This window comes from Heterodontus francisci, chromosome 3 (genome assembly GCF_036365525.1).
Source record: "Heterodontus francisci isolate sHetFra1 chromosome 3, sHetFra1.hap1, whole genome shotgun sequence".
NCBI classification, from domain to species: Eukaryota; Metazoa; Chordata; class Chondrichthyes; order Heterodontiformes; family Heterodontidae; genus Heterodontus; species Heterodontus francisci.
The window spans coordinates 201,587,702-201,605,621 of NC_090373.1; the positions used below are offsets into that span (position 1 = coordinate 201,587,702).

Below are 17,920 nucleotides of genomic sequence, written 5' to 3' on the forward strand. Positions count from 1 at the left end.
GATCGAGTCCAACCTGGAAAAGTGTGAAGTGATTCATTTTGGAAGGTCGAATTTGAATGCGGAATACAGGCTTAAAGACAGGATTCTTGGTAGTGTGGAGGAACAGAGGGATCTTGGGGTCCATGTCCATAGATCGCTCAAAGTTGCCACCCAAGTTGATAGGGTTGTTAAGAAGGCATATGGTGTGTTGGCTTTCATTAACAGGGGGATTGAGTTTAAGAGCTGCGAGGTTATGCTGCAGCTCTATAAGGCCCTGGTTCGACCACACTTGGAATATTGTGTTCAGTTCTGGTCGCCTCATTATAGGAAGGATGTGGAAGCTTTAGAGAGGGTGCAGAGGAGATTTACCAGGATGCTGCCTGGACTGGAGGGCATGTCCTACGAAGAAAGATTGAGGGAGCTAGGACTTCTCTCATTGGAGCGAAGAAGGATGAGAGGTGACTTGATAGAGGGGTACAAGATGATGAGAGGCATAGATAGAGTGGATAGTCAGAGACTTTTTCCCAGGGTGGAAAGGGCTATCACCAGGGGGCATAATTTTAAGGTGATTGGAGGAAGGTTTCGGGGCGATGTCAGAGGTAGGGTCTTTACACAGAGAGTGGTGGGTGCGTGGAATGCGCTGCCAGCGGTGGTAGTAGAAGCAGATACATTAGGGACATTTAAGCGACTCTTGGATAGGTACATGGATGATAGCAGAATGAAGGGTAGGTAGTTAGTTTGATCTTAGAGTAGGTTAAAGGTTCGGCACAACATCGTGGGCTGAAGGGCCTGTACTGTGCTGTACTGTTCTATGTTCTATGTTCCCTTCCTAACAGCACTGTGGGTGTACCTACCTCACATGGACTGCAGCCGTTCAAGAAGGCAGCTCACCACCACCTTCTCAAGGGCAATTAAGGATGGGCACTAAATGCTGGCATTTGTGACGTCCACATCCCATGACTGAATTAAAAAAAAACCTTCATGAGCTCTACCGACCAATTCACCTTGTAAGAGGTCCAATATTCTTTCAGCCATTTCGGCCAAAGGAGATAAAGTAGGACTCAACCTCTTCCTCATTAAATTTTGGGACCAATTGTGTGTCTCAAACATCAAACATTTGCTCAAAATTGGGGATGTGGTTTGAGTGGCTGGTGGCATTCTCACCTTGTGCTTGCAGCCTTTTTAACTCAACCTTCTTCACTGATTCCTCTCTTTCTTTTCTTCTCCTCGGCAAGTACATTTCCTCTCAACTAAAACTCTCTTTCCTTTCAAACCTGAAACTCTCTTTCCTCTTTTTTTCTTTTGAAACTGCATTTCCAATTTTCGCACAGCAAGGTCCCTTTCCACTTGAATCTTAGCTAATGTAATTTTATCTGTTTCAGGTTCCATACCTGTTTCTTCTGGTTCACAAGCAAGCTTAAAATGGCTAGCTAAAGTCTTCATGATTTCAGGTTTCTTTGTTTTTGTTGCAGTTACAGGTTTTAACTCTTCAATACTTAACTGATTTAACTTATCATGGGATTATGCCTCCCTGCTCTTCATACTCTTCAGCATTAAATGTGGCCATGTCTTTTTGTTTCTAGCACAGCAGATAAGAAAAGAATGATATGAGAAAACCTGTTTGTTCAATTTTTCACAGCTTTAGAGGTCAATTTGCCTCCCATTTCCAAATCTCGCGTTTAATCTGATACTGGCTTCGAGCCCTCAATTTTTATGCACAAGTCGAAAGGGGTGTGGATGGTTCTCAATGTTCACTTCCCAACTGACTACAATTGTGTTTTGCTCAAAATTATGTGTTAGCCCCTGAGTGGCTTTCGGCAAATAAACAGATAAATGACAGGTTTTCTTGCAGGTTAAGAAGAATAACTATTTATTTTTACACAATTCCTGAAATGGTTCAACCTCACCCATACATTCACATAAACAAGAATAGATAGATAGAGAGAAAAGGGCAGAAGTTTAAAGTCTCAAATGAGGTAAGTGTTTGTGGTTTACAGTAAACCTGTTGAATCTTCTCAGGAGGAAAGTCTTTTTAAAAGGTGCAGGCCTGGGTGTTTGGAGTCTTGAACTTCTTGAAGTGTTGTACAGTTCTAGTGGTTACAACTCAGCACAAAGCTGGTGATGTGGATGTTATTACCTTTGCAGATGAACAGTCTCAAAAGTCACTTTGTGAAATCTCTGCTATAGCAGTTGTTGTTCAAGAGGGTTCTTGTTGCTAGGCTGGATCTCTTGCGCAGCCTCTGGCTGGACTAGCTTTCTGAGATGTTGGCTTAATGTTAGCTTGATCTCCCCTTGATTTCCAGAGGGCTATCTTTTAAGGTAAAAATCCATCACATTATGAGTTTTTGTCAGGAAACACAAAGCCCTCTCCCCTGGTGTGACCACACAATGGACCAGGATGTGATAGCCATGGTTATTGATTAATGTCAGAATGGGAACCGTTCTGTTAATATGGTGCTGCTTAACATCTATTCATTTTTGTTTGGGCTGTTAAGTTCCAGTACAGGAGGGCTCACATGACTAGAACAAAGAACAAAGAACAGTACAGCACAGGAACAGGCCATTCGGCCCTCCAAGCCTGCGCCGATCTGATGCCGCCTAAACTAACACCTTCTGCACTTCCGGGGCCCATATCCCTCTATTCCCTTCCTATTCATGTATTTGTCAAGATGTCTCTTAAACGTCGCTATCGTATCTGCTTCCACCACCTCCCCTGGCAGCAAGTTCCAGACACTCACCACCCTCTGTGTAAAAAACTTGCCTTGCACACCCCCTCTAAACTTTGCCCCTAGTAACTGACTCTTCCACCCTGGGAAAAAGCTCCATTTTGACTGTGATATTAGTGTCCATGTTCTTGTGGTTTTGCTTAATAGTTGACTTTTTAATTCATAACCTTTCCATTTCATTGTTTATTTCACCACTGCTCCTTCCGTGCATCACAATAAACAAGTGCTCGGGAGGGAAGTCTTTCGTATTTTTCGAACAGAAGGGGAGAAGGAGAGCTTCCTGAAGTGGATTCTATGCTGACTTCTGCCTAACACTTTGGTTAGCTCAAGGCTGAGGATTCTGAGGACCAAAGAGACCAACAACACCTTACCTGTCTCATTCATTGGGGTGACTGCCATCATCTTTATGTACCACTGTACAATCTGGGATCGGTAAACCATTCAACATGTCATGGCCGTATTTCTTTTCTGCCTATTTTGCTTGTACATCATCAGACTCAAACTGCTGCTTCTTCATAAACTACTTTAAACTACCCATAACTTTGACTTCATTTTTGGGTAATCTTACACAGCTAGAGTTCCTCATAGAACTGGTCTAGCATTCTTAATACTGAACATTTGTTCCTGCTGGGGGACTTTAATGCCAGGGTTGGGGCCGACCATGACTCATGGCCCTCCTGCCTTGGATGCTATGGCATTGGAAGGATGAATGAAAATGGACAGAGACTGCTGGAGTTGTGTACCTATCACAACCTCTGCATCACCAACTCGTTCTTTCATACTAAACCCTGTCACCAGGTTTCATGGAGGCACCCAAGATCACGTCGTTGGCACCAACTGGACCTCATCGTCACAAGGCGAGTCTCCTTAAACAGTGTTCAAATCACACATAGCTTCCACAGTGCGGACTGTGACACCAAGCACTCCCTGGTGTGCAGCAAGGTTAGACTCAAACCAAAGAAGCTGCATCACTCCAAGCAGAAGGGCCACCCGCGCATCAACATGAGCAGAACTTCTTATCCACAGCTGTTACATAAATTTCTAAATTCACTTGAAAAAGCCCTTCAAAACACTCCCACAGGGGATGCAGAGACCAAGTGGGCCCACATCAGAGACGCCATCCATGAGTCAGCTATGACCACTTACGGCAAATGTGTGAAGCATAATGCAGACTGGTTTCAATCTCACTTTGAAGAGCTGGAACCTGTCATAGCTGCTATGTGCATTGCACTGTTGAACTACAAGAAAGCCCCCAGAGAGTTAACATCTGCAGCACTTAAAGCAGCCAGAAGCGCTGCACAAAGAATAAGCAGGCGCTGTGCAAATGACTACTGGCAACACCTATGCAGTTGTATTCAGCTGGCTTCCGACACCGAAAACCTCAGGGGAATGGATGATGGCATTAAGAGAGCTTTTGGGCCAACAATCAAGAAGATCGCCCCCCTCAAATCTAAAGCTGGGTACACGATCACTGACCAACACAAGCAAATGGACCGCTGCGTGGAGCACTATCTAGAACTGTACTCCAGGGAAAATGTTGCCACTGATACCGCCCACAATGCAGCCCAGTCTCAGCCAGTCATGGATGAGCTGGATGAACAGCCAATCGGAAGTGATGCCATTGATTCTCTAGCCAGTGGAAAAGCCCCTGGAAAGGACAGCATTACCCCTGAAATAATCAAGAGTGCCAAGCCTGCTATACTCTCAGCACTTCATGAACTGTTTACCTGTGCTGGGATGAGGGAGCAGTACCACAGGCCATGCGCGATGCCAATATCATCACCCTCAATAAGAACAAGGGTGACCGCGGTGAATGCAACAACTACCGTGGAATCTCCCTGCTCAGTGGGGAAAGTCTTAGGCTCGAGTCGTTTTAAACAGATTCCAGAAGCTGGCTGAGCATGTCTACCCTGAGGCACTGTGTGGCTTTCGAGCAGAGACGGCCACCTTTGACATGCTGTTCTCCCTTCGCCAGCTACAGGAGAAATGCCGTGAACAACAGATGCCCCTCTACATTGCTTTCATAGATCTCACCAAAGCCTTTGAAATCGTCAGCAGACATGGCCTCTTCAGACTACTAGAAAACATCGGATGTCCACCAAAGCTACTAAGTATCATCACCTCATTCCATGACAATATGAAAGGCACAATTCAGCATAGCGGTGCCTCATCAGACCCCTTTCCTATCCTGAGTGGTGTGAAACAGGGCTGTGTTCTCGCACCTGCACTGTTTGGGATCTTCTTCTCAATGCTGCTCTCAAGTCTTCAGATGAAGGAATTTTCCTCCACACAAGATCAGATGGCAGGTTGTTCAACCTTGCCCGTCTAAGAGTGAAGACCAAAGTACGGAAGGTCCTCATCAGGGAACTCCTCTTTGCTGTCGATGCTGCATTAACATCCCACACAGAAGAGTGCCTGCAGAGACTCATCAACAGGATTGCGGCTGCCTGCAACGAATTTGGCCTAAACATCAGCCTCAAGAAAACGAACATCATGGGACAGGACGTCAGAAATGCTCCATCCATGAATATCGGCGACCATGCTCTGGAAGTGGTTCAAGAGTTCACCAACTATCACCAGTAACCTGTCTCTCAATGGAGAAATCAACAAGCGCATGGGAAAGGCTTCCGCTGCTATGTCCAGACTAGCGAAGAGGGTGTGGGAAAATGGCACACTGACATGGAAGACAAAAGTCCGAGTGTATCAAGTCTGTGTCCTCAGTACCTCGCTCTACGGCAGCCTGGGCAACGTATGTCAGCCAAGAGCGACATCTGAACTCATTCCATCTTCGCTGCCTCCGGAGAATCCTTGGCATCAGGTGGCAGGACCATATCTCCAATGCAGAAGTCCTCGAGGTGGCCAACATCCCAAGCACATACACCCTACTGAGCCAGTGGCGCTTGAGATGGCTTGGCCATGTGAGCCGCATGGAAGATGGCAGGATCCCCAAGGACTCATTGTACAGCCAACTCATCACTGGTATCAAACCCACCGGCCGTCCATATCTCTGCTTTAAAGACATCTGCAAATGCGACATGAAGTCCTGTGACATTGACCACAAGACGTGGGAGTCAGTTGCCAGTGATCGCCAGAGCTGGCGGACAGCCATAAAGGCGGGACTAAAGTGTGACGAGTCAAAGAGACTTCGCAGTTGGCAGGAAAAAAGACAGAAGCGCAAGGAGAGAGCCAACTGTGTAACAGCCCCGACAACCAATTTTATCCGCAGCGCCTATAGAAGAGTCTGTCACTCTAGAATTGGCCTTTATAGCCATTCCAGGCACTGCTTCACAAACCACTGACCACCTCTAGGCACTTACCCACTGTCTCTCAAGACCAGGAGGCCAAAGAAGGTTACAGAGCTGACACTTGGATAAAGTTGATATGTAATGGTTCTTTTATGATGTCTTTTATTTCAGAATTTTGGCCAAGAGGATGTTGTGATGGTCCATAACAGAGGGACGGAAAGGTGGGGAAGTGTGGAACAATGGTGATGTATGCATGCAATCAATGTCTCACTGCGCCATTAAGAAGTCTGCTCCCTGACAATGCTTCATGCACACTTTTCCTACTTCTCTCTGTATACAGAGAACAAAATGAAGTTCCTGGTCCTTGTGTACAGGGCCTCGGTGATCTCCCTGATGCAATGATACATGGCCAACTAAGAACTCTTCACGATGTCACTGGTTTCAGCCTGGAAAGATCCTGAGGCATGTAAATTGAGGGTGACTGTGATGACCTTGATTGCCACTGGCAGCTTTGTCTTTATGTAGCCATGTGGCTGTTTGAGGAGATGGCACAGTTCTGTAACTACTTCCTTTGTGAAATATACTTGCCTCAGATACTGCTCCTGGCTGAGGTGGAGGCAAGAGAAATGCTCTCTGATGACCCTTGGTGGGAATGGCCTTCTGTTGAGAGCCCTCCTCGTCTTCCCTCTACATACAGCTTCCCCTCTTTACTGCCTCTGCTCCATCTACCTGTCATGCTGCCACCCAAGACTACAACCCACAAACATGCACTAACCCATTGCATTGGGTAATTCTAACACGTAATATTAAAAGTTAAGAAAAAAAGGAAGAAAGACAGATACAGTTTCAGATCTCAAAAACATCTCAAAGCCTCACTTACAATGGATTACTTTGAAGTGCAATTACAGTAGCCACATTGCTCATCGCAAGTTCACACAAGCAGCAACAAAATTATCAGTCAATATATTTTTGGAGGTGTTGTCAGCATGTGAACTTGCAACCTACTGACTCAAGCAGAGAACAGCTGTTGCAAGTTATGACTGCGATAAATACCGTTTAGGTTCTTAATTTCTGCTTTCTGACATTGTTCGGATAAATTCTAATATCTCTGATCGGAACATTAGAACAGAGGAACATTTAAGAAGTATCTAGATGAGCACTTGAAGTGCCATAGTATACAAGACTATGGACCAAGTTCTGGAAAATGGGAGTAGAATAGATAGGCCTGATGGCTGGCATGGACACAGTGGGCCGAAGGGCCTGCTTCTGTGCTGTCTAACTCTACGACTCTATTACTGAGAGCAAGTTTTTCTGCATAGAGGCCTTCAAAATCCACTCCACGCAAAGGTCCAGCACCACTCCCTTCTGACTCAAAGAATTACACAGCCTAGAGAATGTACACTAACTCTGCAACAACAACAGAAAGTCAAAGGCATGGCACCTGAAAGGTGCATAGTTATCCATTTGTGTGGGACATCCTTTGTGAAGCTGAACACATTTAAGACAGGCACCAAAACAACATTAGATGTTAATTGATGTCACAATCTCCCCACTTGTGTGCCTCCACCCCCTACTCAGGCAGTGAGTTTCAGACCCCCACCATGCTACCGTGGAAAAAAAAATTCTTAACTCCTCTCTAAGCCCTCTACTCATTACATTAAATCTATGATCCCAGTTATCGATCGCACTGCTAGCAGAAATAGGGCTCTCCTATCTACTCTATCAAGGCTCCTCATAATTTTATACACCTCATACACCTTTATATAACTCCTCAGCCACCTCTGTTCCAAAGAAAACAACCCCAGCCTTTCCAATCTTTCCTCATAGCTAAAGTTCTCCAGTCTTAGAAACATCCTTGCAAATCTCCTCTGTACGCTCTCGAGTACAATCACATTTTTTCTGCAATGTGGTGACCAGAACTGTATACAGTACTGGATAGCTGTGGCCTAACTAATATTTTATACAGTTCTCATATAACCTCCCTGCTCTTCTATTCTATGCCTCAGCTAATAAAGGAAAGTATCCTGTATTCCTTTTGAACCACTTTATCTCCCTGTCCCACGACCTACAGAGATCTGTGAACATGCAATCCAAGGTCCCTCTATTTATCCATACTTTTCAGTATCTTACCACTTATTATTTATTCTCTTGCCTTGTTTGCTCTCCCGAAATGTATTACCCAACACTTTGCCAGACTGAATTCCGTTTGCCACTTTTCTGCCGACTTGACCAGTCCATTGACATGTTCCTGCTTTCTTCCTCACTATCAAACACATAGCTAATTTTTGCATTATCTGCAAATTTCCTTTGACAAATCTCTGCTGACTGAACTTGATTAATCCGTACCTTAATAAAAGGTGATTAAGTTAATTTTTCCAATAATTTTCTCTCTACATCATTTTCCTCCTTGAAGACACTCCTTAAAACCTACCTATTTGACTAAGCCTTTGGTCATTTGACCTAATATCTCCTTTTGTGGATGAGTAAGAAACTGAGAAAATATGACAGTAAACTAGCAAGAGACATGAAAACAGATTGTTAAGGTTTCTACAGATATGTAGAAAGGAATAGATTAGTGAAAGTTAACGTGGACGCATTAGAGGCACAGACAGGACAAATTATAATGGCAAACTAGGTAATGACTGATACATTAAACAAATATTTTATAGCTATCTTCACAGTAGAAGACACAAAACTAATTCTGGAAATAGTGGTTTAGCGGGAATGAGGAACTTAAGGATATCATTATTAGTAAAGAAATACTGCTGGAGAAAATAATGGAATTAAAAATCAACAAATTCCCTGCACCTGATGGCCTGCATCCTAGTGTTTAAAAGAGGTAGCAAAAGAGATAGTGGATGCACTTCTTTTGATCTTCCAGATGTCCTAGATACTAGAGCAGTCCTCGTAGATTGGAAGATCAACTATTCAAGAAAGGAGAGGAGAGAGAAAATGGGAAACTATGCCAGTTAGTTGAACAGAAACAGTAAGATCAAAGCTATCTCGCAAAAATGAAGTCATTGGGACTAAGGACAAAAGTGCTTCAGTGGCTGAAGTCATTGCTTGCACAAAAGAAGATGGTTGTGTTTGTTGGACACGAATCATCTCAGCACAGGTGCTCCTCAGGGCACTGTCCTAGGCCCAGGCATCTTCAGCTGCTGCATCAATGACCTTCCTTCCATCATAAAGTCAGACGTGAGCTGTTTGCCGATGATAGCACACTGTTCAGTTCCATTCACAACTCCTCAGATAATGCAGCAATACCTGCCCACGTGCAGTAGGACTTGGACAACATTCAGACTTGGGCTGATAGGTGGTAAGTAACAGTCATGCCACATAAGCACACAGGTGCCAGGCAATAACCATCTCCCTTGGCATTCAGCGCATTACCATCACTGAAATCCCCACTCTCAACATCCTGGGGGTTACCATTGATCAGACCTGAACTGGAACAGCCGCATAAATACTGTAGCTGCAAGAACAGGTCAGAGGCTGGGAATTCTGTGGTGAGCAACTCACCGCCTGACTCCCCAAAGCCTGTCCATCATCAACAAGGTACAAGTCAGGAGTGGGATGGAATCCTCCCCACCCACTTACATGAGTGCAGCTCCAACAGCACTGAAGAAGCTCTATACCATCCAGGACAAAGCAGCACCCTTGATTGACATCCCATCCACCATCTCAAGCATTCAGAAATATATAAAATAGGAGCAGGAATAGGCCATTCGGCCCTTCGAGCCTGCTCCGCCATTCATTATGATCATGGCTGATCATCCAACTCAGTAGACTGTTCCCGTTTTTGCCCCATACCCTCTGATCCCTTTAGACCCAAGAGCTATATCTAACTCCTTCATGAAAACATACAATGTTTTGACCTCAACTGCTTTCTGTGGTAGCAAATTCCACAGGCTCACCACACTCTGGGTGAAGAAATTTCTCCTCATCTCAGTCTTGAAAGGTTTACCACGTATCCTTAGACTATGACCCCTGGTTCTGGACTCCCCCACCATCGGGAACATTCTTCCTGCATCTACCCTGTCAAGTCCTGTTAGAATTTTATAGGTTTCTATGAGATCCCCCTCACTCTTCTGAACTCCAGCGAATATAATCCTAACCGACTCAATCTCTCCTCATACGTCAGTCCTGCCATCCCAGGAATCAGTCTGGTAAACCTTCGCTGCACTCCCTCTATAGCAAGAACATCCTTCCTCAGATAAGGAGACCAAAACAGCACACAATATTCCAGGTGTGGCCTCACCAAGGCCCTGCATAAGTGCAGCAAGACATCCCTGCTCCTGTACTCGAATGCTCTCGCTATGAAGGCCAACATACCATTTGCCTTTTTTACCGCCTGCATGCTTACCTTCAGCGACTGGTGTACGAGAGCATCCAGGTCTCGCTGCATATTCCCCTCTCTTGGTTTAAGCCATTCAGATAATAATCTGCCTTCCTGTTTTTGCTACCAAAGTGGATAACCTCACATTTATCCACATTATACTGCATCTGCTATGCATTAGCCCACTCACTCAACTTGTCCAAATCACCCTGAAGCCTCCCTGCATCCTCCTCACAACTCACCCTCTCACCCAGTTTTGTGTCATCTGCAAATTTGGAGATATTACATTTAGTTCCCTCATCTAAATCATGAATGTATATTGTGAATAGCTGAGGTCCTAGCATGAATCCCTGCGGTACCCCACTAGTCACTGCCTGCCATTTGAAAAAAAGACCCATTTATCCCTACTCTATGTTTCCTGTCCGCCAACCAATTTTCTATCCATCGCAATACACTAGCCCAATCCCATGTACTTTAATCTTACATGCTAATCTGTTATGTGGGACTTTGTCGAAAACCTTCTGAAAATCCAATAAACCACATCCACTGGCTCCCCCTCATTAACTCTACTAGTTACATCCTCGAAGAATTCTAGATTTGTCAAGCATGATTTTCCCTTTCGTAAATCCATGCTGACTCTGCCCGATTCTACCACTGTTCTCTAAGTGCTCTGCTATAAAATCTTTGACAATGGACTCTAAAATTTTCCTCACTACCGACGTCAGGGTGACTGGTCCATAATTCCCTGCTTTCTCTCTACCTCCCTTTTTAAATAGTGGGGTTACATTAGCTACCCTCCAATCTGTAGGGACTGTTCCAGAGTCTAGAGAATCTTGGAAGATGACCACTATTTCTAGGGCCACTTCCTTCAGTACTCTGGGATGCATACCATCAGGCCCTGGGGATTTATCAACCTTCAATCCCATCACTTTCCCCAACACCATTTCTCTACGAATACTGATTTCTTTCAGTTCCTCTCTTTCACTAAACCCTGTGCTCCCCAATATTTCTGGTATGATATTTGTGTCCTCCTTTGTGAAGACAGAACCAAAGTATGCATTTAGTTGGTCAGCCATTTCTTTATTCCCCATAATAAATTCCCCTGTTTCTGACTGTAAGGAACCTCCATTTGTCTTCACCAATCTTTTTCTCTTCACATTTCTATAGAAACTACAGTCAGTTTTTATGTTCCCCGCAAGCTTGCATCTCGTACTCTATTTTCCCCTTCTCAATCAATCCCTTGGTCCTCCTTTGCTGAATTCTAAACTGCTCCCAATCCTCAGGTCTGTTGTTTTTCCTGGAGAATTTATATGCCTCTTCCTTGGATCTAATGCTATCTCTAATTTCTCTCGTAAGCCATGGTTTGGCTACCTTTCCCATTTTACTTTTGCACCAGGCAGGGATAAACAATCGTTGCAGTTCATCCATGCACTCTTTAAATGTTTGCCATTGCCTATCCACCGTCATCCCGTTAAGTAACTTTTTCCAATCTGTCATGGCCAACTCTTGCCTCATACCTTCGTAATTTCCTTTACTAAGATTCAGGACCCTTGTTTCAGAATCAACTACGTCACTCTCCATCTTGATGAAGAATTCTATCATATAGTGGTCGCTCGTCCCAAGGGGTCTCGCACCACTAGATTGTCAATTATTCCTCTCTCATTACACAATACCCAGTCTAGGATGGCCTGTTCTCTGGTTGGTTCCTCAACGTATTGGTCCAGAAAACCATCCCGTATATACTCCAAGAATTCCTCCTCTACAATATTGTGACTAATTTGATTTGCCCAATTTATCTGCAGATTAAACTCACCCATAATTACAGATGTCCCTTTATCGCATGCATCTCTAATTTCCTGTTTAATGCCATTCCCAACATCACCACTACAGTTTGGGGGTCTACATACAACCCCCACTAACGTTTTTTGCCCCTTAGTGTTGCTCAGCTCTACCCATACAGATTCCACATCATCAGAGCTAATATCTTTCCTCACTATTGCATTAATTTCCTCTTTAACCAGCAATGCAACTCCACCACCTTTTGCTTTTCTTCTGTCCCTCCTAAATACTGAATATCCCTGGTTGTTCATTTCCCATCCCTGGTTACCTTGCAGCCATGTCTCCGCAATCCCAACTATATCATACCCATTTACATCTATTTGTGCGATTAATTCATCCGCTTTGTTGCGAATGCTCCGCGCGTTAAGGCACAAAGCCTTAAGGCTTGTCTTTTGAACATTACTTGTCCCCTTCCCACCTTTTTCACTGTGGCCCTGTTTGATTCTGGCCCTTGATTTCTCTGCCTATCACTTTTGTTTTTCCCCTTCCTGTCTTTTGTTCTTGCCTTTGATCCCCACTCCTCTGACTCCTTGCAAAGGTTCCCATCCCCTTGCCATTTTAGTTTAAACCTTCTCCAACCACTCTAGCAAATCCTCCCCCAGAACATCAGTCCCGGTCCTGCCCAGGTGTAACCAGTCCAGTTTGTACTGGTCCCACCTCCCCCAGAACCAGTCCCAATGTTCCAGGAATCTAAAACCCTCCCCCTCACACCATCTCTTCAGCCACATATTCATCCAATATATCCTGCTATTTCTACTCTGACTAGCACGTGACACTGGTAGTAAACCTGAGATCATTACCTTTGAGGTCCCTCAACTCCTGGCACACCATGGCTGCCACCTACATGATGCACTGTCGCAACTTGCCAAGGGTTCTTCAACAGCACTTTCCAAACCTGTGACCTCTACTGCCTAGAATAATAGAGCACACTGGCTCATGGGAACATCACCACCTGCAAATTCCCTTCCAGGCCACACAACATCCCAGCTTGGAAATGGATTGTCACTGGGTCAAAATCCTTTCTACCTAACAGCACAGTAGGTGTATCTGCATCACAAGGACTGCAGTGGTTCAAGAAAGCAGCTCTTGACAGCCTTCTCAAGGGCAATTAGGGATGGGTAAAAATTAATGAATAAAAAAAATGTGGGCAAAGTGCTAGAATCTATTATTAGGGACATGGTGACATGGCACTTAGAAAATCATAACATGATTCTACCTCTGATGAGTATTGACCTGCAGTGTATTATAAGTAGCCTACAGAGGAATTTCAATCTGTGAAGGTTTCTGTTCTTTTGACAAATGGTATTCGACTGAATAAAAGGGTGATCTGATCATTTGAAGTTTGGTTTGATCTTCTATTCTGAGTGCTTTGCACTTCTACTGGTGTTTCCTGTAACCTTGTATTCGCTCTTCTACCTGCATCATAAAGGTTATGGACAATAATACTGCAACAATAACACTGCGGCACAGTGACGTAGTGGTTAGCACCGCAGCCTCATAGCTCCAGCAACCCGGGTTTGGTTCTGGGTACTGCCTGTGGAGTTTGCAAGTTGCCCCTGTGACTGCGTGGGTTTCTGCCGGGTGCTCTGGTTTCCTCCCACAGCCGAAGATTTGCAGGTTGATAGTTAAATTGGCCATTGTAAATTGCCCCAGTGTAGGTACGTGGTAGGAGAATGGTGGGAATGTGGTAAGGAATATGGGATTAATGTAGGATTAGTATAAATGGGTGGTTGTTGGTCGGCACAGACTTGGTGGGCCAGTTTCAGTGCTGTATCTCTCTATGACTCTAATGTTCATTCAGAATATTATTCAATTTAGCATTAAATCCTACTGACTTGTGTCACTGAAAGGTAAATACTCACAGCTTTAACTTGCATTTTGTTGAAAGAATACCTAAGGGTATCAACTCCTTCTGCTTCCTCCTTTGAAATTTCCACTTCATACTTATTCAGGATACTATATGCTTCCTGCATGTAAACAAGTAATAAAGCAACAATAAATGAAATCTAGTTGGGATAAGATTTGTCCATTTGCTGACCTCTATTAATATTAAACACCAGATCAAATGGAAATTATTCTTTAAGTATGTAATTGATGGATAGTCGGGCAGCTACATTAGACAACTGAATTGTGAAAAGAATTGCTAAACAAAAAAAGACCAAGGTCCATCTAGCTCCAACTTCACCATTCTGGTGCCCACATGATACAACAATAATAGAGTTGTTGACTCATCATGGCAATCAATTTCTGTCAATTAATCTACAACAGTAACTAGAGGGTTAACATTCTTTTATCAGTTTCTTGTTGCATTACTTCTATTGAGCCATTAGGTAGATACAAACTATTTCCTCTGGTGGGGAAATCGAGAACAAATAGGCACAATCTTAAAATTAGAGCTAGGCCATTTAACAGTGAAATCAGGAAGGACTTTTCACACAAAAGGTATTTTCCCCATGAAAAGCTATGTATGCCAGGCCATTTGAAATTTTCAGGACTGGGATCAATGTATTTTGGTGAGGTATTGGTATCATAGAATCTTAGAATGGTACAGGAAAATAATAAGGCCATTCAAATCATCTTGTCCGTGCTTGAGTTAGCCAAATAATCCTCTGCTCTTTCCCCATAGCCCTGTAATTGTTTTCTTTTATCAAGGCATAAGGATCCAAGACTTCTTATATATTGGTCAGAAAGGAGTCTTAGGAACAATGTAAAAACTCCATCTCCTTCTCCCCTGTTATTTTCTCTCCGTGCAACTTCATTTGCAGTAGTTGCAATCCCTCATGATTCTGAATTTGAGGGTAAAACTGGTAGTGGGGCAATAATGAAAAATGAGCAATCACACAGTGGCAGCGATTTTGTTTTTCATTCCCCTATTTTATGTTGATGCCATCTGTATTGGTGTTTAGACAATTTAATATTCCCTTATTATTTCATTATTCCTGATTTATTTTTATCACACATTTTGTTATCACTTTCTGTAACCTTTTCTAATCTCAGAATAATTATGTCATCTTTATTTATTTTTGAAAACTGAACTTTGCTTCCATCCCATCTTTTTTTAAATCTTGAGTGATTCAGAAATAATCCAATTTGACACTCCCACTATAATGGATGACAGATATTGTGGACGGATGCAGTTGACCTGTGTGGAATGTGTAAGGACAGCACAAAACAGACAGAAGTGGAGATCCATGACAGTCAACTTTCTGGGAAGAAGATGACATGAATTCTCACTTGTAGTACTGAGTAAGTGTTGCATGGTCAGAGATGTCGTCCTTCACTGTCCTCTCAGGTGGATGTAAAAGATTCTCTGACACTATTTCGAAGAAGACCAGAGGAGTTTTCCCCAGAGTCAAGGTCAATATTTATCCCTGAAGCAACATCACTGTAACAGATTACCTACTTATTATCGCGTTAATGTTTGTGGGGTCTTGCTGCGCACAAATTGCCTTCTACATTTCTTATATTACAACAGTGACTTTGCTTCAATAGTACTTCACTGATTGAAAGTCCTGAGAACATGACAGATGCTATATAAATGCAAGTTCTTCTTCTGCATGTATCCCACCAATGAAATGCTACTTCCCTAATGACCAAGCCATCCTGAAAAGGTCATTCCTGACACATAGGGCATTAGTCACCTGATGATTGTGTCATGCAGACCCCCACCTGCCAAGAATGAGGCATATTCATTTTGTCATATGAACATTCAGCGAGCGGGACACAGCGAGAGTGGAGCCGGAGCACAACGAGACCGGGTGACAAAGTGAGAGTTCATTCAGCAAGCTGGAAACAGCGAGAGCGGAGCCGGAGTATAAAGAGACCGGGAGACAGAGTGAGAGTTCATTCAGCGAGCGGGACACAGCGAGAGCGGAGCCGGAGTATAACGAAACCGGGAGACAGAGCGAGAGTTCATTCAGCGAGCCGGCTTATCTTCCGGGAGCAGTCCAGGCGCGCCAGAGTTTTGGTAAAAAAAGTCAACAGTGACATCACAGGAAAGCTGCAAGGTTGGTGAGTAAAAGCAGTTAGAGAATAACTCGAAATAGCTGGATTCGTAACTAAAGTAAATAGAAAGGTCTGAAGTTCTTTTTAATATAGTAGGTAGTGTTTTTTTTGGTGGGGGAGTCACGGTACCTAGTGTAAATCTAATTTTTGGGTAATTTAAGGGAGTAAAAACAGAGTGAAAAATAAAACAAGGAGTGTCATCACAGTTCATTGGTTGGTAAATAACTGCTGATTTGAATTACCTATTCTAAGTTAATTTCAAATTAAAGGTTAATAGGAGAAATATTTTACAGATTAAAAACTAAAGATCAATTGGAAATTTAAAAAAAAATTAAAATCTAATTAAATAGAGATGCAGGGCCAGGCGATGTGTTGTACCTGCATGATGTGGGAGCTGGTGGACCCCATTGTGGTCCCTAGTGACCACATCTGTAGCAAGTGTTGGCTACTCGAGGAACTCCGGCTCGGAGCTGATGAGCTGGAGTCTGAGCTTCGGACACTGCGACGCATCAGGGAGGGGGAGAATTACCTGGACGCTGTGCTTCAGAAGGCAGTCACACCCCTCAGATTAACTACCTTGAATTTGGCCAGTGGTCAGGGACAGGAGGATGTGACTATGAATGAGGCAGGTACAGGGATCCCAGAGGTAGTGCTGCAGGAGCCTCAGCCATTGTCCTTGTCCAACAGGTTCGAGATTCTTGCTCCCCATGTAGACTGTAGGGAGGATGAGCAAACTAACCACAGCACCGTGGTACAGGGAGCCATTCAGGTAGGGGGAGAAAAGAGAAACGTAGTCGTAATCGAGGATAGTATAGTTAGGGGCATAGACACTGTTCTCTGTGGCCAGGATCGAGAGTCCCCAAGGCTCTGTTGCCTAACTGGTGCCAGGGTTCGGGATATCTCATCTGGGCTGCAGAGGAACTTGGAGTGGGAGGGGAAAGATCCAGTTGTCGTGGTCCACGTTGGTACCAACGATATAGGTAGAGCGAGGTTAGAGGTTCTGCTGAGGGAATATGAGCAGCTAGGGGCTAAATTAAAAAACAGAACCAAAAAGGTAATAATCTCCGGATTACTACCTGAGCCATGAGCAAATTGGCAAAGGGTCAATAAGGTTAAAGAGGTAAATGCATGGCTCAAAGATTGGTGTGGGAGAAATGGGTTTGAATTCGTGGGACATTGGCACCAGTACTGGGGAAGGAGGGAGCTGTTCCAATGGGACAGGCTCCACCTGAATCATGCTGGGACCAGAGTTCTGGCGAATCCTATAACTAGGGCTGTAGATAGGGCTTTAAACGAAATACTGGTGTGGAGGGTTCAGTTACATGGAAAAACAGGAAGTTAAAGGAGAAGGTAGGAGTGCAGGTTAGTGGTGAGGCTGATTGTTACCAAACTGCAAGAAGTATACTGGTTAAACCAGAAGAGAGAAGTAATCAACAGGCGAATAAAGCATCAGTGCTGAGGGACAGGTTAGGGGGTATAGCCCAAATAAGAGTTCTATGTACAAATGCATGGAGTGTAAGGAATAAACTAGAGGTGTTAGATTGTATACATGCACAAATTACAAATTAGGCAAGTGTGTAACAAAGGCAGAGTAGTATTAATGGGGGATTTTAACTTACACATAGGAGAGGCAGACTAGCACCTGTCAGAAAGGTAGTGAATTTCTGGAATGTGTCCGGGATAGTTTCAAAGAAAGAAAATTACAGCACAGGAACAGGCCCTTCGGCCCTCCAAGCCTGCGCCGATCCAGATCCTCTATCTAAACATGTCGCCTATTTTCTAAGGGTCTG

At 43.9% G+C, this 17,920-nt stretch overlaps 1 protein-coding gene across 1 annotated transcript in view; it reads right to left on the bottom strand.

Annotated features, from left to right (window-relative positions):
- The window catches only part of LOC137367179 (dynein axonemal heavy chain 8-like), a 2,062,041-nt gene that overhangs the window by 1,263,168 nt on the left and 780,953 nt on the right, over positions 1–17,920 (bottom strand). The window contains exon 55 of the mRNA XM_068028615.1: positions 13,988–14,092. Coding sequence (XP_067884716.1) covers positions 13,988–14,092 — 105 coding nt within the window. The remainder of the gene's footprint in view (positions 1–13,987; positions 14,093–17,920) is intronic.